The following is a 26,037-nucleotide window of genomic DNA, read 5'->3' on the forward strand; positions in this document are numbered from 1 at the left end:
TAAGGAGGCCTGGTGTGGCTGGCGTAGTGCTTCCTCTGCCCTGGCCTGTGGAGCTGTGCTGACCTCTGTTTCCATCTTTAGGTGTGGAGGTGCACTTGGAGGGTTCCGATAAAGAGAAGCCTGTCATGCTACTGAATCATTTCACTTCAAGCTCTGCCAGACCCACGGCCCAGGTTCTCCCTGTGCAGAATGAGGCAGGCTCCAACCCGTCAGGCCACCACCCCCTGCCTCCGCAGATGATGGCTGCAACCCCGCACATAGCACCCATCCGAATGCTGAATTCTGTGCACAAATCGGAAAGGGGAAGCACGGAGATGAAGCTCCTCTCGTCTTCTGTGCACTCGTTGCTGTCTCTAGAAGAAAGGAATAAAGTCTCTGGACCAAGAAGTGGCATCAAAGTAGACAAGAGCTTTGGCAGTGCCATGATGGATGTGTTACCGTCTGCCCCCCATCAGTCCATGCCGATCCTCTCTGGGATTGCTGAGAGCAGCTCCGTGTCACCCACTGTCTCCTTTGGTCCCCGCACCAAAGTTGTCCATGCATCTGCACTGGACAGGGTGATGAAGCCGGCCCAGCAGCCGGCCCTGGTGGTGGAGACGAGCACTGCTGCTGTGGGGACATCCAGCACGGTCTTCCATGTGGCTCGGCCACCAATCAAACTTCTGGTGTCTTCCTCTGTCCCTGCGGATTCTGCCATTTCTGGGCAAACTTCCTGTTCTAATGTGCAGATCAGTGTGCCCCCTGCAATAATAAACCCGCGGACTGCTCTGTACACAGCCAACACCAAAGCTGCCTTCTCTGCGATGAGCAGTGTGCCTGTGGGCCCCCTGCAGGGCAGCTTCTGTGGGAACAGCAACACTGCCTCCTCCAGTAGCCACCCTTCCCCACCCTTCCCAAACATGGCTGCCGTGCCCAGCTGCCCAGCCCCCAGCTCCAGCCCTGCGCTCTCCTCAGTCCCTGAGAGCAGTTTCTACAGCAGCAGCAGCAGCAGCAGTGGCAGCGGCTCCCCTGGGAACATTCCTGCCTCTGCCCAGAACCACCACCACCATCACCATCATCAGCAACCGCCAGCGCCCCAGCAACCCTCCCCCGGGCCGCCACCTGGCTGCGTTGTGTGCACGTCCTGTGGCTGCAGTGGGAGCTGTGGCTCTGGAGGCCTGACCGTCAGCTATCCCAACTATTTCCAGCACCCATTCTCGGGCCCATCCGTCTTCCCCTTCCCCTTCCTGCCCTTCAGTCCTGTGTGCGGCAGTGGCTATGTGGGCACCCAGCAGTATGGCAGTGGCGCCTTCCCGGTCATGCACTCGCCCTATGGCAGCAGCGTGCCTGCTGAGCCCGTGCTGGGCGGACAGTCTACCTTCGCTGTCCCACCCATGCAGAGCTTCATGGCAGGGGCGGCCGGTGTGTACCAGGCCCAGGGCTTGGTGGGCAGTAGCAATGGTTCCAGTCACAAAAAGAGCGGCAATCTCTCATGTTACAACTGTGGGGCCACCGGTCACCGTGCTCAGGACTGCAAGCAGCCATCCATGGACTTCAACCGGCAAGGTAAAGGCGGGCCGCGGCCGGCGACGCTGCGGAGGCAGACGGGCTACACTGGTTAGCAGTGCAGCGCTGCCCAGAGAGGTGCAGGCAAGGTTTACTGTTCATGAAAATAATAGTCAAGTTTCTTTTTTTTAAAGGAAAAAGTTATTTTTCAAATGCTCTTTGAAAAAGCATGAAATTTTTGGTAGGCTGTGAAGTCCCTAAAAAGGAGGGTTACTTTTGTTCTACGACTGTCTTCATGATTTCAGCCTGCTCCTTATTCTAGAACATAATGAGCTGGCAGTGGAGAGGGGATCTGGCCTGATGGCTCCTTGGTCTGTTACTTCTTGCCATGTGGTAGGGGAGCAGGTATGGGTGATTGACTATGCCACCCTCCAACCTTTAACTGAAAGCCTAGGGCATATAGCACATCAGTCCACACATTGCAGTTGGAAGTCAGTGTCCCCACTTCTGCTCTCCCTGCTCTAGGGTGCCCATGGGTGATAGCATCCTCACTGTGCTACCATCTCCCCCTTTTCCCACTCATTCTCTTTTGTCTCCTTTAGTCAAATTCAAGTGTATGTCTGATGTATTTATTATAATGGGTTTGTTCTTTCTCTTGGTCTTAGAAAGATGATTAAACTGGGCATTGGGAAAATTGGTCCCAGCTCTGTAACTATTCACTGTGCAGCCTTGCAAAGTTGCTTGATATCTGTAGGTGTGAGGGTTGCTCTAAACCTGTGATTCCCAGAACTGCCTGTGTATCTTAGTCACCTGGAGAGTTTTCAAGACAAACAACTCAACCTGACCTGTGGTGGCACAGTAGATAGAGAATTGACCTAGAACACTGAGGTCGCCAGTTCAGAACCCCAGGCTTGCCCTGTCAAGACACATATGAGAAGTAATCAATGCACAATTAAAATGAAGCAAGTATGAGTTCTTCTTCTCTCTCTCTTCCTCCCTCTCCCTGCTCTCTCTCTCAAAATCATTAAAATCTAAAAAATAAAAAGACAAACAGCTCAGACTCTGTAGGTCTGGTGGCAGGTGGGGGTGACTGTGGACTGTGGCCAACCCTGTCGATAGAGATGATGTTGCATCTCCTGAAGCAGCGAGCCCAGATCACGCAGCCCTTGGAGGGTGCATGCTGGATGGCCCACCAAGCTGTGTGTTGTCAGAGTCCCAGAAAAAGAGCTCCTAAAAGAATAAAGGAATGGATTGGTAACTCTTCCCCTTGTCTGATTTTTTTTTAACTTTTTACTTGACTTTTAGAGAGGAAGGAGAGAGAGAGAAATACCAGTTTTTCCAATCTGTTTTTCTATTTATTCGTTCATTGGTTCTTATATGTGCCCTGACCAGGGATCAAACCTGCAACCTTGGTGTATCAAGACAATGATCTAACCAACTAAGCTACTTGGCCAGGCTGATCACCCCTTGTCTGATTTTATAAACTATTAAAATAGCATCCAGTTTTGGGGTGGGAGAGGGGTTGGCAGTGGTTAGAACAGGTGATCTAGATTTCCAGCACCTGAGTCTTGATAGTGACTCTGGAAATAACTTTGGACAGATCGGTTGTTTGTGGTAATTCTACAGTGATTCAAATTTGATCTCTTTTTTTCCCTCTTTCTAGGTACTTTTAGGTTGAAATATGCCCCTCCAGCAGAAAGTCTGGACTCTACAGATTGATATTTTTCTCTGGCAACAGAACACTATTAAGCCATGGAGACATAAGGAAAATTAAATACAAAACTGAGAAGTCTAGTTGCTGTTGAGCTTAATATTTTTAATCCAAAGGTGCTTTACTTTATTAGACTGGATAGAAAACCTAGTGTAGGAGTGCATCAAACTCAGTTTTATTGCCAAAATTTTAGATTGGAGCTTGATGTCAGGACTTGCCTAGTGGGTATCTCCACAGCAGGTGAAATGGGCCACCACCACCCTTGGTTGCAATGCAGAGACCTCCTGTCTCTGGAAGAGCATTGCTGTAATTGGTCCTTCTAGGCTCACACGTAATTCCAGGGCAGCTACGCGAGATCGGAATGGAAAACTGAAGGTTGGAGTTCTCCAAGTGGAGTTCCACCAGTCGGACTCTTGACATCCCCCGGGTGAGGGGAAATGTCACCTTTGTTTTTGTTTTGTTTGTTTTGTTCCTAAAGTGGTTAGGCACTAATTTCTGGGCTTTTTAAGGATTGCACTACAGAAGAATGTAAACTGACGTCAATCTCTGCAGTTCTGGGAGACAAACTCCGAGACCAGTCAGTGCAAGACATTCAGAGAATCTGTTTTTAAAGAGTTGGCACCAGCAGGCTACGTGACTTAGTACACAACAGAGATTTTAGTATTTACTTCCCTCCTTAAAACACTTTATAGCAGTTTCAGGTTTTTAAATTTTTTTTTCGGTAGATAAACTACATTATTAGGTAGAAATAGTTATTTGCAACAACTTAATTTTTAAGGGTCCAAGTCCCAGAGAATTCATAGTTGTCAAAGCTTTGAGAAGATGTTCTTTATTGGCCCTTCCATAGCTTTTAGTCATGTCATCTTCTGCCACGAAGGAAATCTTGCAGACACACACTAGCAGCACAGCCTTTGTGAGTTGGCTCTGACAGATGCTATATATTCTTAGAAAAGTTTGCAAGTTTTTGAAATCTCATAGATTTCTCAAGGACCTTAAGGCTTACTGCTAATGGATTCACACTTGAGACATGCATTTCAACAAACAATACAGTTCTATAATTTTATCAGCAAAATATTTGAAATTTTTTTGTCAACTTCTTTTGTATTAGGCTGTGTATTAATAGTTCTGTTAAAAATGATCTAGAAGACTACAATAGAAAGTGTTAAGACTCTGAAAGAGACCACACCAACAGGACAGATCTACAGGATCTGCAGAAGTCTAGTTTTACTGCGGTCGGAATCAATAAAATCCTCACCATGTAGCTCTCAGTTTTCACCCCATTGCAGTGGGAGCTTTCTGGTCTGAAATTTAGGGATGTAAATCTTCAAGACTAAAGGGAATTTTCCACTCAAATATTTTAAATGCTAAAGCCTTCAGTATTAAAATATTGATTGGTAAGGCCTCACCCAGGGATTTTCCATTTGATAGTTATTTTAAAAAAGGAAATCACAATATTTAGACTATTCTTAAAATGGGACAATCAGCCTCAAGCAAAATTGATTAAATCAAAAGAATACCCTAGAATTTGAGGCATTATGATGTGAGGCTTGGAATTTTGAATCAGTCTCCTGGCTTCATGGAAACTAAAACAGGAAGTTGTTACATTTTTTTTTAATGAAAGGCTTTTAGTAGAGTTTAGAATTTTATTTTAGTCGAGTTTTATTTCTATGCAATGCAGAATTGACAGACCTCTGTATTCTCTCCCTGGCACACAGTATTATTACATAGTTTTTAAGCAACAGGGATGCTTACAATAGCTTTTCTGGGGAATGTTACATTGATCTCTTAAATTATAAACACTACAGAAATGTCAAAATAATGAGAACTGATACAACTTTGCCTTAAAGAATATTAGACTGGAACTTGTCATGTTAAAGGAAGACTTAGAGTGTTTATTGATGTTTACGATTTTAATATTTCTGAAGGCCTTTATAGTGGCCTGGATATGTGCTGAAAGCCAAACTTTTAAATTTTTGGGTTTTTTAAGCAAAGAAATATTTTAAATAAATCCTATTTCAACATAGTGAAATTGTTGAAAACTGTCTCATAACAAAAGAAAAAAATGATATTTAGGTTTTTTGTTTTAATGGTCAGTATTGGGAAATAAGTGTCTGTTACTACCCTTATAACTATTTTGATAAGTATTAGAGGTTAGCATTAAATACAGTAAGAAATTAAAACCAACTTTGATTTGAAGAATGACATTCAAATTGAGGTAAATAAGTTCAGACATTGTGTGGCTGTGTTCCAGTCATGAAAGGTCTTAGAAAAATTCCGTTTCTTTGAAAGTGTGTGTATGGTGTGACATTTCCACTGAGGTCATTCCAAGTTGAGAATTGTAAAATGTAAATATGAGATACATAGGACACAAAGCTGCTATGCCACATCTCTTCCCAAGTGAATCGTATACTCAGACTTGGGACTATTTGCTAGCAACATTATCTCTGGTGAATTTCTCCCCAAAAGCAACCAAAGTCAGTAAACCTAAAAGAGTATTTTGCATTTCCTCAGAATATGTCCTCACCATTTAAAAACACAGATCAGACTGATCTTTTCAACTACTTAGTCGTTTTCCTGAAATCGTGGCTATTTCCAAGTGCTGTGGCAACCAGCTATGTGTGGCACCAGCCACTTTGCCTTGTGTAGTCTGTCATATCAAGGTTTCTAAGCCCATTTTTATCTCCAAGAATGGGGAAAGTGGAATGTACAGATCGAAGTAGAATACAATGTTGGGATGAAACAACTATTTAATTTTTTTTTAAAGCAAAACACTCGATTTTCTACCTATTTTTTCATTTTTACTTTTAATGGTAATACTGAAAATTGTAAAGTGTTTAAATGTTAAAACTCCTAATTGTTAAAGAGCACTGAGGAAATGGGAGGTAGCACTTCTAATAAAAATAGATTTATTGTTTGAAAGCAGATATGTGATTGGGTATTAAAAAAACCGGCATCGTCTATAATCTCTAAAAGATTACAGGAGTCAGCTTGTTAATATAGTAGTTAGTAGGTTGAGTATTTTAATTCACTATATTTAGAATTCTATAGGTCCTTTATCGCAAGAAGTCAGCATAGTTAGTTTATGCTACACATTTTGTATGGAGGTGCAGTAGCAGTGGTAGTAACTTTGCCTAATGACATGTTTCCTGTCGGAGCACAGGCTGACCGAGGCTTGCACTCATCCACTCACTCCAGTGTTTCTAGTGAGCACTTACTAAGCAGGGATTTGGTTGCGCCCTACCCTCCTCACTCCCTATCATTTTGTCACTCTTCCTGCTTTTGTGGTGGTTTATTTAATGCCTTGCTAGTTTTACATACTGATAGCTGATGGTGTTACATGTTGAAGAGTCTTAAAGGTTATAAGGGAAACCATGTCCCTGCTCAGCTTGACCACCCGTCTCAGAGGATGGGCCTGTGGAACCTGATCCTGTTGGCCATCCTTTCCAAAGTGCAGATGACTCCCAAAGAATGAGTCAGGTGACATTTAAAGCCACGGGTTTTGAAGAGGCTCAATTATAGAAAAGTCTCAAGATTCTGAAAGGATCTTTAATCAACATTCACGCAACTACATACTGTGCTGGTTGAGGCCAAAGGTCAAATGTTACTACACTGTTAATGGAGGGAGGAGAGTGCCTGTTCTCAGTCCTGGGTATTGTAACAAGCCCCTCACATGCGTAAGTTCTGTGCACAAAGACAAAGGCTTTGGTACTGAAACTGAAGACCTCGTATACTCAGACATACTTTCTTTTTAGGAATGAAGGAAAAGTCTCCCATTTTTGAGCCATTCTTTTATGTCAATTCAAAATTTGCATGTAACTTTATAAATATTTTTTAAAAATATAGTTTTGTAAATATTTAATATTCTGCTAATTTGATTTTGAATTGTAAATGTCAAGTATTCTGTTTTTTGGGGTTTTTATGTTTTATTATACTTTGTTAAAAAGGAAAAATTGTACATTTTTAGAATGTTTTTATGAGTAAATTTAATGTACTGAAAATAAAAATTGAAAAAAAAATCCCGTTTCATTTTATTAGGTCTTTGTCTCAAAATATGAAACATACATCTTTTCAGATAAATCACAATTCTTAACTTTTAGCTTCACAAAAGGGATACTTGATCTTAAATGTTTTCTATCAAGTTTCTCCAGGTTTTAAAAAAAATGTCCATGGTATGGACAGAAGTGTGAATTCTAGACTGGAGGTTAAAAATGTTACATACAACTCTAGGTTTCATAATAATCAAGGTTGGTATTAATAGACCTAAGCATCTTTCCATCTAAAGCACTGTCCACTGGATTTGGGAGGGTAGCAGTCTGAGTATGCCTAGGGTTAGCATTTTTTGGCAGTGCCAAGCACTGCAGGGAGAATCCTGGTGCCTTTCTCCGTAGAGGTCCCCAAGATCTCTGGTGTCTTCAGGCATGGTCAAGGCTACTGTTGGGTAAATAACATCAGGAGACACAGCTAGCCCTTCCTGGAACCTGCTGGTAGCCCTGACATGGAACATCTTGCTCTGGTTGGTTATTTCCAGGGCCTCTGGGTCAGGCCTCTGGAGATGGGTGACATGTACATGTGATGAACTTGGGGAAGCAGAGCATTTCCTCAGCTCACCCCTGTACTCTTCCACAAACATTACGGTGCCTACTTCAATTTCAGTTGGGTTTGGGTCCAGGTCCAGTTTTCCAAATGAGTAATGCTGGCCACTACTTGCCAGGTGTTTGTACTATATCTTCACCTGATGCAGCTCCCCACAGTCAACTGAGGTATTATAAGCCATGTAATGCCTTCCTGACCATACATCTCACACACTGTACCCTTGTGTTTGTTTTACTTGGGTGTTCATTCAGAGCAGTAAGTTTTCAAGTATTTATTCCCACAAAACACCTAGGTCCACATCCATCCTTCTCATACTTCGTGGCATATTTATAAGTTCTCAGGAGAATTTAGTTTTGTAAGGATGAGACCAGATGGCAGAACCTTGATCAAGGGGAAGAAAGTGCCCATGACAAGGCAGAGACCCTCAAAGGTGGGTTTTCCCACACAGAAAAGACAGCCTGGGTGCTTCTTGTTAGGAAGGACATTAATTGTTTGGCTTTGGCTAGTACAGAAAGTATGCAGGATTGCATGTCTCAAATGGATCCATTAAATTGAGCTTCGATAACAGTTTTTAGTTGTGCCTTTATTCACCATAGTTCATTAAAAATGTAGTTGTTTTCAAGATCCTATAAATATAGAGTGACCACCCACTAACATGGGATAAAAGCCACCCACCCCTTTCAGCATGGTCTTTTTGTTTTTAAAAAAATTTCTTATAGGAATCTTATTGATCACACAGTAGTTACAAGAATGTCAGTTATAATGACATACAATCTAAACAAAACAGGCTGATTAAGAATGTACATAATGTAAAAATATACATATTACAAGTTAGCCACGGAGACAGACACATGCAGCGGCAGGAGTAGGTGATGGGAGATTGGGGGTGAGAAATTAAGGACCCATGTGCAGTAATATTGCATTATCCTTCCATTACAGTAAATAATTTCCACTAACTGATACAAGTATTCCATACACATCTAAATACAGAAAGGAAAATCCATGACCTGCTACATGTAATTTATAAAGTGGTGTGTGATCTTTTTGTTATACTCCCATGAATATAATAAATAATGAACCCCATGCAGGTAGTAGGAAGCATTGGTTATTCTAGTTGTAGTTGGAAAATGTTTTAACTTCTGACAATAATATCTGTGAAGGGAATATATCTCCTTTTACTGTTCTTTTTACAACTGACATGCACTTAACAGTGGGGAAATTTTCATGGTTATTTGACCTAATAGTGATAACTGAAATACTCTTAGAAATATGGTAACTTTTTAAATAACATTTTAGTCACACACTTAACATAAAACATGGACCATCTGCAGCTTGAAGCCAAAAGTGTTTTTAGTTTCAGGGTAATGTAGTTTCTACCACTGTCCTAAAGAATGAAACTGCCACAAGTGCTCGTTTATTTCCAAAGCAGGCACTAGATTGAGCTCTTTGATCAGAGAATATCCAAAGCAGAAGAAATGTCACTTTTTTTCCTCTAGGCCTTTTGAGAAACTAGACCAAATAAATTATGCAAGGTTCTGACTAAGCAGGGGTGTTTTTCTGTGTGTTACTGCCTGGAGAACAAACCAAGTAAGAACTTCACTGCAAGAGCACTGACTTGGGGTATACTTACTAGGATCAGGAATCTTTAACAGCAGTTCACCCCCATTTAGCCTGCTTTTTGCCAACTATTATGGCAAATGTGTTTTGGGGGGCTATGCTTGAAAACTTATGCTTAAAGATCCTCTTAGAGATTTCTCTAGTTGGGTAGAAACCATTCATTAAAAAGTCAACAGGTTCTGTATATCTAGAGAAAAGAATTACTGTCTGAATGCTTAAAATACAAGTTCCTATTGAGGAAAAAGCATTAAAATAACTTGAAGATCTATTTTATTGGTAACTTAGAATGCAAAGTATTTTATTTTTTTAAACTAAATGTGAAAACAAGACAGCCTAGATTAAATAATAGTTTCCAAAGCTGAATGTGCCCATTTGGAGCTCAGTTTTTCTGCTTGAAGTACAAAAACAATTTTCTAAAACTCCTAGGCAGGAACACTACTGGTTTGATGATCTGTGATTAGATGAACTGATCAATCTTAGTTGGTAACATCCCTTTTTTTCCTGTTGATAGGGTTTAAAAATTCTAGAACAGATGCATTTTTTTAGTCTTACACCGACAATTTCATTCCAAATGTCTCCTGAGAGGCATATACCATATACAGGAATCCATCTTCATCCTTCTCACTTTCATACACTTCCGAAATTGGTGTGGACACGCTCACCATGCTGTGCCCATTCACTAACAGGAAGAAGGCTTGATTAGCGTTGAGCTGTAAGCGCCTTCTATTGAAAGAAAACGTGAAAAAATATTGATACTTCAATAAGTAGGGAGTATCTGTAAAAATATCACCCACCCTGACTGATATGCTACTTCTGGCAAAATGAAGCATAAACCTTACTGAAGATGACTCTAATATTTCTTCTCCCAAAGCACAAGACATTTTCTATTTTTTTTTAAATGGAAGTCTAGGCTCCCCACTTGGGTCTCTGGTGACACTCTGAGGAGGGAGAGGAGTACCCCATTACTACCATTACTCCTAGAGTGGGAGTCTAGGTTCACAGTCCCATCTCCACTAATTTGGGGTGGGGAGGGAAAGTGGGGTATGGCTTTTCCCATGGTGTTTGTCTGGAATAGGGCAGACATTGTCAAAAAAGTTTTCCCAGCTAGGCTGCTCTTTGCCTGGTCCTTTGGCTACAAAGAGCAGGTTTTGACTGGGGCTTTTATTTTGTAGGTTAGAGTCAGAGGTTTCCTCTGTGCTAGTCCAAGATATATAGAAAACAAAAAGAAAATCTAGGGATCTCACTGCTATGTCATTTCCTTGAGTCTCAAGGTCCCTAGATAGTCTCCCTACTCTATTTTTCATAGTCTTATATTTCTGTTGTATAATATTCTTCTCACAAAACACAATGACTTTTTCTATGATTATATTCATAATCAATATTGGTGATAATCCTTGGTAGGTTATTCTCACTATCTTCTTAAGGCCAGTTTTAAATTAGTATGCTGTGATCTAAAGAGCCATTAATTTCTAAAATGTGAGAAAAATAGTTCAAAATATATTTACAAACTAAGACCTAAGGTGATATAATTTATTACCGTTGTTCTAGTCTACATTCTCTTTTACTAATTTTGCTATACAAAACTTATACTTTTCTGAATAAAGGACATCTACACTGTACATTATAAAAGGATCAGAAGGGATATGAGATTCAGCAGGTAGGAAATATAAAAAACTGAGAAATGAAACAGCCTACAGTTTTATTAAGCTTGCATAATTTAAATCAGAACTAGAGGTTTATCTGTGTGATCAAGAATGAGAAGTTACCCACAGAAATAAAAAACAAAAAAGGTGATTAAATACCTAATTATCTTGATGAGTTCACTCATGTTGACATGATCAGGTACAAGAAACTTGGTTTTATCCAGAACAGGAAGCTGCTTCTCACCCTTATATCGTTCTATTATCACCTAGAAATGAAGCCAGAATGGTGATTTTAAAATAATTGTTAACATAAAAATAACATACTTCCCATGTTGTAACTGGCACATGCCAAAATGGGGTTTAAAACCGCACATTTGTTGGTTTCCTCACAGCTCTCTGTGAAGAGCTTATATGCTATCCCTTGTATTCCTTTGTTATTCAGAACCATAAAACAAAAAATCTAGTCAGAAAAAGGCCCAAAGCTTTAGAAGAACAGAGACTGGGTAACAGCTTACAGTGGAAATATCTGAATCTGTCTATATCAATTCTAATCCGACCACTTCCTGTAACATGGCAGAAACCTTAATAAAAGTGTGAGATCTTAATTTTGGTAATAGACTGAATGGTTTTCTATATTGGAGACATGTTTCTCAATGTGACATGAAAATAACCCTAAGTAAATATCTGACAAGTGGGGCCTGACCAGTGCTGGCGCCTGAGGCAGATTACGGTCAGTTGAGACCCCGGCACAGAAGAAAATTGGGTCCCTTAAAGAAAAGAGACAGGGAAAATAAAAATACATGTTAACCATATATTTAAATAAATAAAAAATATTATGTACTATTAATGTTAAAATTGCACATATAAAACCAAACTTGGTGTCATTAGAAAAAAGTGTAAAGTTGCAGGTTTTGCAGGGCCTGTCAGAAGTCGGGGCCCTGGGCATGCACCCGCCATTAAATCTGCCTCTGGTTGGCGCGCTGGATAGAGCGTTGACCTGGGATACTGAGGTCCCAGGTTTGAACCCTGAGGTGGCTGGCTTGAGCGTGAGATCACTGACATGACCCCAGGGTCGCTGGCTTGAGCCCAAAGGTCCCTGGCTTCAGCAAGGGATCACTGGCTCGGCTGGAGCCCCCTGGTCAAGGCACATATGAGAAGCAATCAATGAACAACTAAAGTGCCACAACTATGAGTTGATGCTTTTCATCCCTCTTCCTCGCTCTCAAAAAAAAATTTTTTTTGACAAGTAGTGACCATGGTTAGCTGGTTCTAAAGACAAATTTGTTATGTGAAGATTTCTTTTGCCCTGGCTGGGTTGCTCAGTTGGTTGGAGCATCGTCCTGATACACAAAGTTTGGGTGTTCGATCCCCAGTCAGAGCACATATATGAGACAACCAGTGAATGCATACAAAAATGGAGTAACAAATCAATGTTTCTCTCTCTCTCTTCCTACCTCTTTCTCTAAAATCAATAAATAAAAATATTTTACAAAGATTTCTTTCATTTTGATAAAATATTCTTGCTATTTCTTTGAGCTTTAAGGTCAAGAATCTTGAGAACTATGCAGGAAACAAAAATAGTTTCACATTATTCATGGAAATAAATCCAATAGCTCCTTGCCTACTTCCTTTCTGTAGAGAAAAAAGGTGGTTTTTTTAACCTTTATTTATTCATTTGAAAAAAGAGAGAAACAAACATTGATTTGCTGCTCCACTCATTTATGCATTCATTGGTTGATTCCTGTATGTACCTTGACTAGGGAATTGAACCTGCAACCTTGGCATATTGGGACGATGCTCTAACCAAATGAGCTACCCAGCCAGGGAAAAAACTGGTTTTTTTTAGTTTTGTTTAAAAAAAAGTTTTTTAAAATTCTTTTATGGGAGACACACAGAGAAAAAGAGACAAAGAGAGAAGGACAGATAGGGACAAAGAGGAAGGGAGAGAGATGAGAAGCATCAATTCTTCGTTGTGGCACCTTAGTTGTTCATTGATTGCTTTCTCATGTGTGCCTTGACCAGGGGGCTCCAGCTGAGCCAATGATCCCCTTGCTCAAGCCAGTGACCTTAGGTGTCAAGCCAGTGACTCCATGCTCAAGCTGGCAACCTTGGGGTTTTGAACCTGGGTCCTCTTCGTCCCAGGCCAATGGTCTATCCACTGTGCCACCGCCTGGTCAGACTGAAAAAATTGTTTCTTATTCTAGTTCCAAGACACTATATATATAAGTTCTGCCCACAGACCGGTGACTGCCTCTGAGTCTCATTATCAACTCTCTACTGAGAACTGTAGACATTATTCTCCATGTACAGCAACTCTCTGCCCATCATAACAATGAGAAGTTGAGAGAGATGAATGGAGAACCTTTACATGTTTCTTTAGAAGAAGAAAGAATAGGTATCTGTACTTTGTTCCACTCTATGAGACCTACATGAGGTTCTGTGCTAAGGACAAGCCAAGCTGTCAACACCTTTCTTATTAAAGTGAAGAACTTATCTATGGCTGTGTGTTCAAAACATGATATCCACAAGGAAGTACCAGTACCTGCGTGGGTTTAAGTGTAGTAGAAATTAGAAACAATAAAGATATCTTAGATTCTTGGCCTAGGAAAAAGCAGAAGTAAAGAATGAGAAAAAAAATTTGGCCGTTGGCTCAGCGGTAGAACTTTGGCCCAGCATGTGGATGACCTAGGTTCGATTCCTGGACAGGGCACACAGGAGAAGTGTCCATCTGCTTATCCACCCCTTCCCCTCTCACTTCTCCCTCTCTATCTCTCTCCTCCCCTCCTGCAGTCATGGCTAGATTGAAGTGACTTGGCTCCAGGCGCTTAGGATGGTTACATGGCCTCTGCCCCAGGCACTAAGAAGAGCTTGGTTGCTAAGCAACAAAACAATGCCCCGATGGGCAGAGCATCGCCCCCTAGTGGGCTTGCCAGGTGGATCCTGGTCAGGGTGCATATGGGAGTCTTTTTTGCTTCCCCTCCTTTCACTGAATACGAAAAAAAAAATAAATTCAAGACCTTAGAATTCCACCATTAAAGAAACACAGAGCAGCCTGGAAAATGGTAGATAAGATGACCTTGGGTATCTTTTGCTTTCAGTTGCTGAGTCTGGCCTGCCTGGAGAGAATCTGTTTTAGCTGCTCCTGCTCACTAAGTAGTGGTGATCTCCATAAAAATATAACCACCTATAAATGATGAGTTTATTTTCAGTTATTTTATTTTTCCTATAACTCTTCTAATTTGGGAGAGCAGATGAATAAGGCATTTGATTATATCTGAAAAGTGCCTTTTCGAATTTTCACTTAGACAGTAGGGCTATGGACAGGAGCACAGAAGAAAAAGTCACCATTGGGGAATGGAGATCGGGGGGCCAGGGTGCTGCCTGCGCCTTGTCCATCTGCCTGTCCATTCACTAACCCTATTCTCAACATGTGAGTGACTGTGTTTCTTAAACTTGTTCAGCATGTCACAAGCACATACATTTAAGTACAAATATGTGAATTCTGCAAAAAGAACCTAAAACTACTAGCAGAAAAGATGACTTTTAATGTTCACAGCTCTGGCTAGGTAGCTCTGTTGATTAAAGTGTCCCAATATGCCAAGGTTGTGGGTTAAATTCCCAGTCAGGGCATATACAGGAATCAACCAATGAATGCATAACTCTGTAGAACAACAAATCGGTTTCTCTCTCTCTACCCTTTTCTCACTCTAAAATCAATCAATAAATATTAAAAATAAATAATACGCATATATTCACATTTCAAAAGTAGGCTGTGGAACAAATCCTGGCCAACTGTTGGGCTGGCTATTTTTTTCCAAGGGGTAATGCCTGTGAGCAAATAGACATAGCAGGTACTCAAAAGTGAAGATGGCCCTGGCTAGTTGGCTCAGGGGATAGTGTGTCAGCCAGCATGCAGATGTTCCAGGTTCGATTCCCAGTCAGGGCACACACAAGAAGCAACCATCTGCTTCGCTTCCCCTCCGACACCCTCCTCCCTCTTCCCCTCTTGCATCTAGCAGCTTGATTGATTCAAGCATCAGCCTCAGCTTCGGGCACTGAGGTGAGCTCAGTTGGTCCAAGTGTCAGCTTCAGGCACTGAGGAGAGCTTGGTTGATTTGAGCATCAGCCCCAAGTGGGGGTGACCAGTTGGATCCCAGTGGGAGTCTGTCTCTCTATCTCCCCTCCTCTCATTAAATAAATAAAAAGTGAGGAAAAACCTTAAAATTAAGGAAACTTCCTTGAAGGTTCACCTCCAAGCCATACATTGACCCAGGTATGAGGACATACTGTGAAATTTCCAACCAGTCCAAGGAAAACAGAACATGTCCCAACCCCATCTTTTTTCCCCTTACTTTGGTATGAGATGACCACTCAGAAAGCCAAATGTAAAAGCTTCTATAGAATTCAGCAATGGAGTTTCCTTATAAGTGGTCTGTAGAACTTGTAGGGGGTTGTTCCCAGCATTTTGCAAATCTTTCCAACAACTATGTGGGTTGGGATTTTTCCCCCATTTTATAGATGAAGATATGGCAGCTTCTCTCAGAATTTTAGTAACTCAACCAAGATTACTTGGTAACCTTGAACATAGGGCCTGAACTCAGCCTCTACCCAAAAGCAAAAGTTCCTTCTAACAGTTTCTCTCTAGACCTAGTTAGTGCTTCAGCAGAAACCCATTTAAGGTCAACTACCAAAGGCTTCAGGGCAGAGAACACTGTTGCTTGGGAACAGCAATAAGTGTTTGAGGCCCCTACACATGACAAGAAAGAGCGGTGTCATTCTTCCATCTCCTGCAAAGAAGCCAAATTTAAGAAGACACTTCTCTGGGGCATCAAAAGTCAGCCTAGAACGTGCAATCACGCTTAAAGACTGAGAACTACTCATTTTCTCACAGCAGTAGTTTTTGCTTTCTTTAGAAGAAGGTGGATATCTCCTTCCACTGATAAAACATTAACAGTCTTAACCTCTTCATTCTTGTCCCAAAAATCTGTGAAGTGTGCAACATTGAGACAGCAAACTCAGATTTAGGAGGAAATAGAATGTGATTAGATTCAAGATGAGATTAAGCTGTCTCAGATTTAGGATTCCTGTAGAAACCCCAGCAGGTAGTTGACACAGAGGTAGTGCACTAAAGTCATGCTCAGGTGGTGCTCTCTCCTTCATATGTTATTAATCACTGACACATATGTAGGAACCTGAAACCACCTACCGGGATTTTGGTTGGATGCTGCTCTCGGATAAGTCGGACATCTTCTACTCTTTGTTCTGCAACAAAAGGAGACACAGGCAATGTGAGACACTGGGCCTCAATGCAGCTTCCTTCCTGCATTTTTGTGACTTCCGTATCTGAACTCACCTCTTCCCAGCTGTGGCACAGCAAAGCAGTAGCCGCATCTTTCCTAGACCTGAGAGAAAACAAGCACTAACACTTCATATCTGGCAAGGTTGGTATGTAAGGCCAAGGGCAATTACATGAAAACCAGCATGCAATTACATGACTTTATCAGGTGACAGACCTAAGGCCAGGGGAAAAAAAGAATGCCCTATTTGAGTTTTAAATAGTTTCACACAGTGCCCAAAGTAAAAGTTTAAAGCACAAAGCCTACTGTTAAATACTTTTCTGAGAATATGTCTCTATTCTCCCCCTTAATACAATCAATTATTTATAGATTCAGTAATTGTATTAGGCTCTCTGTGGAATATAGGAAAAAAGCAAGCTAAATCCAATTCTCAAAAAAGTGACAATATAATTGGAGGGGGATATTATATAAAAAGCAATACATGAACAGATAAGTAAGATGGCATTAATTAAAACCTTCTAACAAAAATTAACAAAATCAGCCTGACTGGTAGTGGTGCAGTGTATAGTTTCAAAACCCTGAGGTCGCTGGCTTGAGCATGGGGTCTCTGGCTTGAGCATGAGATCACTGACATGATTACATGGTCACTGGTTTGAGCTCAAGGTCGCTGGCTTGAGTTAGGGGTCACTGGCTAGGCTGCAGCCCCTCATGCCCATCCCATCAAGGCACATATAAGAAGCAATCAGTGGCCTGACCTGTGGTGGCGCAATGGGCTAAAGCATTGACCTGGAACACTGAGGTTGCCAGTTCAAAATGCTGGGCTTGCCTGGTCAAGCCATATGGGAGTTGATGCTTCCTGCTCCTCCCCCCTTCTCTCTCTCTCTCCCTCCTCTCTAAAAATTGAATAAAGTCTTAAAAAAAAAAAAGAAGCAATCAGTGAACAACTAAAGTGCTGCAACTATGAGTTGATGCTTCTCGTCTCTCCGTCTTCCTGTCTCTCTCTCTCTTTCTCATGTTAAAAAAAATAAAAAACAAAAATAAACAAAAGCACCTTGGTTTACTATGGTAGGATTCATTCTCATGGTATTTGCAAGTAAATTATCAATGTCATGAACTTTCTGAGAACACGCTTATACTCATGTCTCCAGAAAAAAGATGCTATGACCTATATATTGTAAATATGAATCTATTCTAACATCATTGCCAGTTTGGTTTAAAACAAACAAACTAATAAGTACATTTTAGTATTTTTCATAGAAACTATTGAAATAATTTCCATATTCAAATATGGAGATGTAAGTTCTATTTCTACTTTCCCATCTAACATTTCTAAATTGGCCCCTAAGATAAAAACAAAAACAAAAACATATTTACTATAGACAAAGAAGACTGCAAATGCACGGATTCCTATCAGTGTATATTCTTTTTCCATACATGAAGATAAACATAAATTTAGCTATTGTCAATAGTAAACTTATTCTAGTGGTTTTCATCTTTGATATTGTATTTATAACAAGAAATAAATATTTGGTCCTGACACAGAGCTCTGAAAATGCTTGGAATTTCCTAAGCGATGAATGATTTTAAAGATGTTTCTCCTTATTCATAATAAACCCCTTTCAACCATAACTGAGCTCATGTTAATGAGGCGATTTTGGGAAAAGCCTTTAAGCATGGGGCTGGTTGCCAGGGGACCAACAGTAATTAGAGGGTTGAAACTTCCTGCTTCACTCCTTAATCACATGGGAGGTGAGGTGAGGGTGACTATAGTTTAAATCACACCAATGGCCAGTGCTTTAATCAGTCATGCCTATGTAATGAAGCTTCCATAAACATCCAAAAAGAAGGATTTGGAAAGTTTTCAGGTGCCCTACACCAAACATGGGGCCAGGGAGTCTTCTGGACCTTACTCTATATATCTCTTTACAAGCTTGTCATTTGTATCCTTTAATATCCCTTGTAATAACCCAGCAACCTAATAAGTAAATGGTTTTCCTAAGTTCTGTGAGCCACTCTGAAATTTTTTTTTTTTTTTTCATTTTTCCGAAGCTGGAAACGGGAGGCAGTCAGACAGACTCCTGCATGCGCCCGACCGGGATCCACCCGGCATGCCCACCAGGGGGCGATGTTCTGCCCCTCTGGGGCGTCGCTCTGTTGCATCCAGAGCCATTCTAGCGCCTGAGGGAGAGGCCACAGAGCCATCCTCAGCGCCTGGGCCATCTTTGCTCCAATGGAGCCTCGGCTGCAGGAGGGGAAGAGAGAGACAGAGAGGAAGGAGAGGGGGAGGGGTGGAGAAGCAGATGGGTGCTTCTCCTGTGTGCCTGGCCGGGAATCGAACCCGGGACTCCTGCACGCCAGGCCGACGCTCTACCGCTGAGCCAACCAGCCAGGGCCTGAAAATTTTTTTGTGTGTGACAGAGACAGAGAGAGGGGCAGATAGGGACAGACAGAAAGGGAGATGAGAAGCATCAATGCTTCGTTGCAGCTCCTTAGTTGTTCACTGATTGCTTTCTCACGTGCCTTGGTGGGGTGAGGGGTTTACAGCAGAGCAGTGATCCCTTTACAGTTTACAATGATCCCTTGCTCAAGCCAGAGACCTTGGGCTTCAAGCCAGTGACCCTGCACTCAAACTGGTAAGCCCATACTCAAGCCGGATGAGCCTGCCCTCAAGTCAACAATCTCGGGGTTTCGAACCTGGGTCCTCTGCATCCCAGTCTGAAGCTCTATCCACTGTGCCACCGCCTGATCAGGTCAATTTTTTTTTTGAGTTAGTGGAGGGGAGATAGAAGGACAGACTCCAACATGCACCCTAATGGGGATCTACCCAGCAACCCCTGTCTGGGGCCAATGCTTGAATCCAAGCTATTTTTAATGCCTGAGGCTGCCACTCCATCTAACCAAGCTATCCTCAGCGCCTGGGGCCAACACTCATACCAATTGAGCCACTGGTTGCAGGAAGGAAAGAAGGAGAAAAGGGGGAGAGGAAGGAAGAGAGAAACAGATGGCTGCTTCTTTTGTGTGTCCTGGCTGGGAATCAAACCCAGGAGGTCCATATGCCACACCAATGCTGTATCCACTGAGCCAACTATCCAGCGCCACACTCTGGCAATTTTAATCAACTTGAGGGGGTTATGGGAACCTGATTTATAACCAGTCAAGTCAGAAGCACAAGTAACAACCCGTACTTTTAATTAGTGGTTGAAGTGTTAGCAGGAGAGAGGCAGTTCTGTTGGACTGAGTCCTTAACTTATTGGATCTGAGGCCATCACTGGGTAGACTGTGTTAAAATTGAGTTAAATTGTAAGATACCCAGATGAACTGCTTGATGTATGAAAAACACACATGTCATATGTCAGAAGTGAAGTAGAGTTTAGTAAGATACTGGGAGTAGAGGAGAGATACAAGATGAAGTTTTTTTCCTTTACATCATCCTTAGAACCCTTCTCTATTTCTGAGGGTGTGATTCCTCTTCTTTGCTCTAAGACCTGTCCTTATGACTCTCCTACCCTAGCAAAGGTGCTCTACCACCTAGACTTGGCTATCAGCCCTCTTCACAACAAAAACCTGCATTCTGTCAGGGTAGGTTATTCCAGAAGCTAGGGGAAATCAGAATTTAATTAATTCATTCTAGCAAATGGATGATAATTTTTTAATAGACCCTGGAATATGTTTCCTATTTAAAAGCTTATCCTAATAAATCTAAAAAGTAAGTGGAAACATTTAGGCCAATGGGGGAGAGAGTTTTTTGTTTTTTTAACACAAGGAAACAGGTTTATTTTAGTAAATGAAGAAGGAAAAAACCAAATAGACTCTAAATGTGAGGCTTCAATGTCAGAAACTACTGCCAGAAGTTTTATCTTGATTTATCCTCAAAAGAGGGCCCTAATACGGGGGAGGGGATGCATTCAGGGCAACACTAGAATCTATGTAAACACAATAAATTAAAATCAATAAAAAAAATAGGGCCCTAAAAGGAAGACAAAAATGATTATTTTTATTAAAGACAAGTGACTTCTTTAAATGAAAAGAGTAGCATAGGAATGTCCTTAGTGTCTTGGCCAGGTGAGCCTGACGCAGTTGAGTAAATGTGGTTTACGCTGATACCTCACCCTTTTAGATTAGCCATTTATCTTCACAGACCAGTAGTACATTTGACAGGAGCACACCAACAACACAGATCAAAGGTACATAAAAAAAGCAAACCTTTTTAACTTTTTTAGCGAGAGGGACAGACAGGTTCAGGGACAGACAGGAAGGGAGAGAAGATGAGAAGGATCAACTCATAGAAACAGCATCTGACCTGTGGTGGTGCAGTGGATCAAGCCTCTAGCTGGAATGCTGAGGTCACCGGTTCAAATCCCAGCGCTTGCCTGGTCAAGGCACATATGAGAAGCAAGTACTGTGAGTTGATGCTTCCTGCTCCTCCACCCTCACCCCTAAAATCAATAAATAAAGTCTTAAAAAAAAATTCAAAGATGCAGCACTAAGGAATAATCATAGTTGTTCATTGCTTCTCATACGTGCCTCGACTGGGGGGCTCCAGCTGAGCCAGTAACCCTCTGCTCAAGACAGTGACCTTAGGCTTCAAGCCAACAGCCTTTGGGCTCAAGCCAGCAACTAGGGATCATGTCTATGATCCCACACTAAAGCCAGTGATACCGTGCTCAAGCTGGTGAGCCTGTGCTCAAGCCAGATGAGCCCACGCTCAAACCGGTGACCTTGGGGTTTCAAACCTGGATCCGCAGCATCCCAGGCCAACGCTCTATTCACTGCTCCACCACCTGGTCAGGCAAAAGAGCAATTCTTTTACTCAATTATTTTCTCAGTGTTGTAATGATCTGTTTAGCATGTCTTTTTCAACAGACTGACCCTGGGTCAGAGACCCAACTTTAGTCATCTCTATGTACAGGTCTCAGGCCTGTACATAAAAGATGGTTAATAAACAAATGAAAGCTGTAAAATAGAAATACTGTACCAAATGCATATCAAGATATATACTGCTCACAAAATTTAGGCGATATTTCAAAATGAATATAAAGCGATAAAATACCCCCTAATTTTTGGGAGCAGAATTAAGGGATATTTTAAAATGAATATGAAGCAATAAAATATTCCTTAATTTTTGTGAGCAGTGTATTTCCCCAGATTCCTTTCCCTCCTGTCTCTAAGAATCCTTATAAGCCTTACAAATAGATAAAAATAGAGAATAGGAGTCTAAGGTACCTTATTTTACCAATATATCATTTGCAAAGTTGCTTTGAGATTCCCCAGAGCATTTAAAGTAAAACTTCACTTAAATACATTAATTTTTATTTCACTGAGTGATATGTAATACATTTTTTCTCAATCTATCTATAAATCATAAACATAATATGCAATCCATCAATGAGTACCACGGCTTGCTAAGTTCATGGAATGCTATGTAGGTTTTGGCATAAATCTCACTCTCCAGTCTACCTATTACAGTAGCTGAAGTTATTTATTCTAGACCAACACATAAACTTCCCCTGAGACATGCAAACCCTTTCATTTTTAATGGAGAAGCTTAAGACTTAAGTTTACCATTGAATCTCAGCAGAACAGTGTCTGGGAAACAGTTCTGATACTAAATGAACTGGTCAAACCGAGAAGAAAATGGAGTGATATTATTACAACATTTGAGAAGACAGAATCCAGCCCTGGCTGAAAAGAGCAGTTGGTTAGGATATTGTCCTGATATGCCAAGGTTGCGGGTTTGATTCCTGGTCAGGGCACATACAAGAATCAACCAATGAATGCATAAATAAGTGGAATGATAAATCGATGTTTCTTTCTCTCTCTTTTCCTCTCCCTCTCTAAAATCAATAAATTAAAAGAGAAGACCGAATCCAAATTTGTTTACTCAAACACAACTTTTGAAGTTCATTATATTTTTCAAAATATTTGCAAGGATACACTATGCATCTTGACTCAAAGTGTTGATTCACTGCATGTATTGGAAATAATGGCTACCTACAGGAGGATGGAAGAGTTCATCTCAGAAGGTTAAAAGTACAAGTCGAGACTCTGCCACAAGGCGGACCATGATCTTCACTACTTTGGGCCCCACCCACTTTCTTTAGCTACAAAAAGAAGGGTTATTTGGAGTGGGCCCTAAGATCCATTTCAACCCTCTCAATTATTGTGTAAGATATCAACAGAACTACATTCAATTTTAAATTAACCTAAACTCACTCACTTGGAAAGAGAAAGAACTGCTCAAGCTAACTGGGGCTGGTCTTAAATTCCATAAAAAAGTTCTTGCCAAAAAATTGATTCTCCTCATTTACTGTGCTACAAATCTCTAAAAACTGTCAACTGTCAATGCTATTACGATAATCAGGAGCAAAAAAAAAAGGTAGTAGTCATTAAAGGATATTTGATGTGGGGAGGAAAGGTGAACTAAGGGAAAGCCCACAGGTACAATATATGGGATAGGCAAAAGAAGGTTTAGAGTTGTTCGTATGAAAACAATAGCTTTAGTAACTCAAAAGAAGGTTACAACGGCACAGTAAACCTACTTTTGCCCACCCCATACGTAAGGTAAACTAATGGAAAAAAAAGAAAATAGAGTATTCCTGCTTGTTTACTCCCAGGGCCACAGGTACAAAGTGAAACCCTTCTAATTCATTAGAACATGTTTCTCCAGAATAATCTAAAAATACTTTAAGCAAAGGAAAGTATAGTTTCTGTTATGGAAAATGGGCATCTTTCCCATACAGATGTCCCCAGTTAACTTTCAAATGCCAGAGTCAGGAGGATGGAAGCCAGATACAGCAAATGTTTGAAATGTTGCTTTCATAAATGCTAAATAATATTAAGAGTTCACTAAGGCCACTGAAGAGAAAATTTCTAATAAAAAAAGCATGTCAAAGTCTTGTTAACCAACAAACTGCCTCAAAATGAATTTCATTTCCTGAAACTTCCAGGCACAAGAAATCAAATACTTACCAATAATGCTACCTAGAAAGCCATATTCAACCTCAAATGAACGCTCACCTCTTTTTGGACTTTAAGAAGCTAGACAAAAGTATCACTGCTTAAAGAACATTCCCACAGGAAATTCTCCGTGCACTGGAAGAACCTCCTACTTCCCTCTCCACCTGACTGCTATAAAAACAAGTCCTACAGACACCCAGGGAGGCCACCTTGTTATTGCAGAATTTTCTTGCTTAAGAGGAGCACTAATCACTTCTCATCATTTTTGTGACAGAGTAAATATTGTGATGTTATTTTCAATTTCAACCAAATGCCAGTATACCTAACTTGGGTTTCTAGTCTGAAGTGTGAGAGAACTAACTTGATTTATTACTGGTGTATAAGTAAAAATGTACTCGCAAGCTGAGAGGATAAGCCACCCACCCTAGGTCCCCTACCACAAATGGGATCAAGATGTCCCAGCATGTTTGGTCTACATCGGCTGGTGCAGGGATGCATAAACGGAGCAGATTCAGGGGTTCACTAGTGTCCACTCATTCTCTCAATTAAGGCACTGAGGTTTTAAGTGCTCACATGCGATCTGAACAACTTTACTGGAGATGATTCACTTGCATCCCAGAGCCACCACTTCAAAGGACCTGTCAGAGCGCAGGACAGCCTCCCCACGTGTCCGATACTTCTCACATGGATTTGTGCTTTTTGGAGGGACAGTCACCCCTCCCCCCAACCCCAGACTGGAGGGCTGACAAGGGGCCAAAGGTGATTCAGCACCTCGGCGCAAGCGCGCCCTCGCGGGCCCAGGTGGGGACGCCCCAGGCCTGGCTCTCGCCTCCCCTCCCACCCCCTCAGCCCTCCTCGCGGGTCCTCCCCGGAAACCCTAGGCCGTCAGTCGCCCGACTCGGTCCTCAGTTCCGCAGCCCCTCAAGGCCGGAGCCCTCAGCCCTCAGGCTCGGCCCCTCAGTTTCTCAGCCCTCGGCCACCCAGACCTCAGCCTCGCGGCCCCTGCGGCTTCAACCCGGCCCTGTGCCTGGTCCCCGCCGTCTCGGCCCCTCAGACCCGGGTCCCCAGCCCGGCCCGCCGCCTCGGCCCCTCGACCCTCCCGGGCCTCCCGGGCCTGGCCCTCCGTCAGTGCCCGGGTCCCCAGCCCGGCCCGCCAACTCGGCCCCTCAGCCCCTCAACCCCTCGGCCCTCCCGGGCCTGGCCCTCCGTCAGTGCCCGAGTCCCCAGCCCGGCCCGCCAGCTCGGCCCCTCAGCCCCTCGGTCAGTGCACGGGTCCCCAGCCCGGCCCGCCGCCTCGGCCCCTCGGCCCTCCCGGGCCTGGCCCTCCGTCAGTGCGCGGGTCCCCAGCCCGGCCCGCCGCCTCGGCCCCTCGACCCTCCCGGGCCTGGCCCTCCGTCAGTGCCCGGGTCCCCAGCCCGGCCCGCCAGCTCGGCCCCTCAGACCCGGGTCCCCAGCCCGGCCCGCCGCCTCGGCCCCTCGGCCCTCCCGGGCCTGGCCCTCCGTCAGTGCCCGAGTCCCCAGCCCGGCCCGCCAGCTCGGCCCCTCAGCCCCTCGGTCAGTGCACGGGTCCCCAGCCCGGCCCGCCGCCTCGGCCCCCCGGCCCTCCCGGGCCTCCCGGGCCTGGCCCTCCGTCAGTGCACGGGTCCCCAGCCCGTCCCGCCGCCTCGGCCCCTCGGCCCTCCCGGGCCTGGCCCTCCGTCAGTGCGCGGGTCCCCAGCCCGGCCCGCCGCCTCGGCCCCTCGGCCCTCCCCCGGCCCGGCCCCTCAGCTCTCCCCGACCCTCGTCAACCGCGGCCCGCCCGGGCCTAGCCCGCCGCCTGGGCCCCTCAGCCCTCCCCGCCCGTCCGTCAGCCCCTGCCCCCTCCCTCGCCCCAGCCCGGCCCGCCGGCTCGGCCCTAGTCCTCTAGGGCCCAGTCGCCCTCGGGAGCCCCGGCCCAGCCCGCGGCACCCACCGAAGGTGCGGCGCTGCTTGAAGGTCTTCTCCGACGGCATGGCGTGGGAGGCTGGTCGGGGACGGCGAGGCAGAGGGTCTCGGCAGCTTTAGGTGGCAGCGGACACGACAGTGGCGACAGCGACTTCCCCAGTGTCTCCTCAGCCCGCAGCCGCGTCAAGTGACCAGCGCACCGCCTCAGGAGGCGGGGCCAAGGGCGGACTCAGCCGCCGCCATGCCGGGCGTGGCGGAAGCGGGGCAGCGCGGAGTGCACAGGCGCGTGGGCGCGGCGAGTCCCAGCGGTGACAGCATGGGGGGAGGATGCTTCCTCGGGACACGTGGGAGGAAGCACGAACCTGGGAACCGGGACGCCGGCCTTGCCTCTCCACGGAGACGCGTGGGTGCGACCCCCGGTATCTCCAACATGTCGTGCTGTCCTGCGTGGCCAGCTGGTCTAAGACAGCACTAGTGTTTTCAGCGCTCCATGTTGGTGTTGGTGGCTCTTTAATGATTCTACTTGAAAAGAGTACTTTTGTCTTACGAGTATCTTCTATCTAGGAGCTGCTGGTTATTCCTCAGGTGTAAGATTTTGTTTTTGTTGGCTTTCAGACCAACAAAAGGTGTGTGTGTGCGCGTGCGTGCGTGCGAATTCTAAGAATTTCCATTGGGCAAAAAAGAAAAAAGAATCAGCACTGGGGAAAAAAGAAAAAAAGAATCACATGTTGTCCAAACTAGGAGAAGAACTGCAACTGAGTTATTTCAGGTCTTCTTTCCTAGAATTTAACTTTGGAGAAAGTCTAAGGAT

General features: G+C 43.5%; 2 protein-coding genes across 3 annotated transcripts in view; one reads left to right on the forward strand and one right to left on the reverse strand.

Moving 5' to 3' along the window:
* ZCCHC14 (zinc finger CCHC-type containing 14) overlaps nt 1-5,951 on the forward strand; it is an 80,782-nt gene extending 74,831 nt beyond the window's left edge. For both annotated transcript variants that reach the window (XM_066349362.1, XM_066349364.1), the window contains 2 exons: nt 82-1,545; nt 3,149-5,951. In XM_066349362.1, the coding sequence (XP_066205459.1) occupies nt 82-1,545; nt 3,149-3,204 (1,520 nt within the window). In that variant the 3' untranslated portion in view covers nt 3,205-5,951. The remainder of the gene's footprint in view (nt 1-81; nt 1,546-3,148) is intronic.
* A 2,402-nt stretch (nt 5,952-8,353) lies between these two features.
* On the reverse strand, nt 8,354-25,417 carry MAP1LC3B (microtubule associated protein 1 light chain 3 beta). Its single transcript, XM_066349365.1, has 4 exons — nt 25,255-25,417; nt 16,256-16,311; nt 11,209-11,315; nt 8,354-10,129 (listed from the first exon to the last, which is right to left on the reverse strand). The coding sequence occupies exons 1-4, from the start codon at nt 25,292-25,294 to the stop codon at nt 9,955-9,957; spliced, it is 378 nt and encodes a 125-aa protein (XP_066205462.1). The 5' UTR covers nt 25,295-25,417; the 3' UTR covers nt 8,354-9,954.
* Nucleotides 25,418-26,037: the final 620 nt, after the last annotated feature.

The sequence above is a fragment of the Saccopteryx leptura genome, chromosome 9 (genome assembly GCF_036850995.1).
Source record: "Saccopteryx leptura isolate mSacLep1 chromosome 9, mSacLep1_pri_phased_curated, whole genome shotgun sequence".
Taxonomy (NCBI): Eukaryota; Metazoa; Chordata; class Mammalia; order Chiroptera; family Emballonuridae; genus Saccopteryx; species Saccopteryx leptura.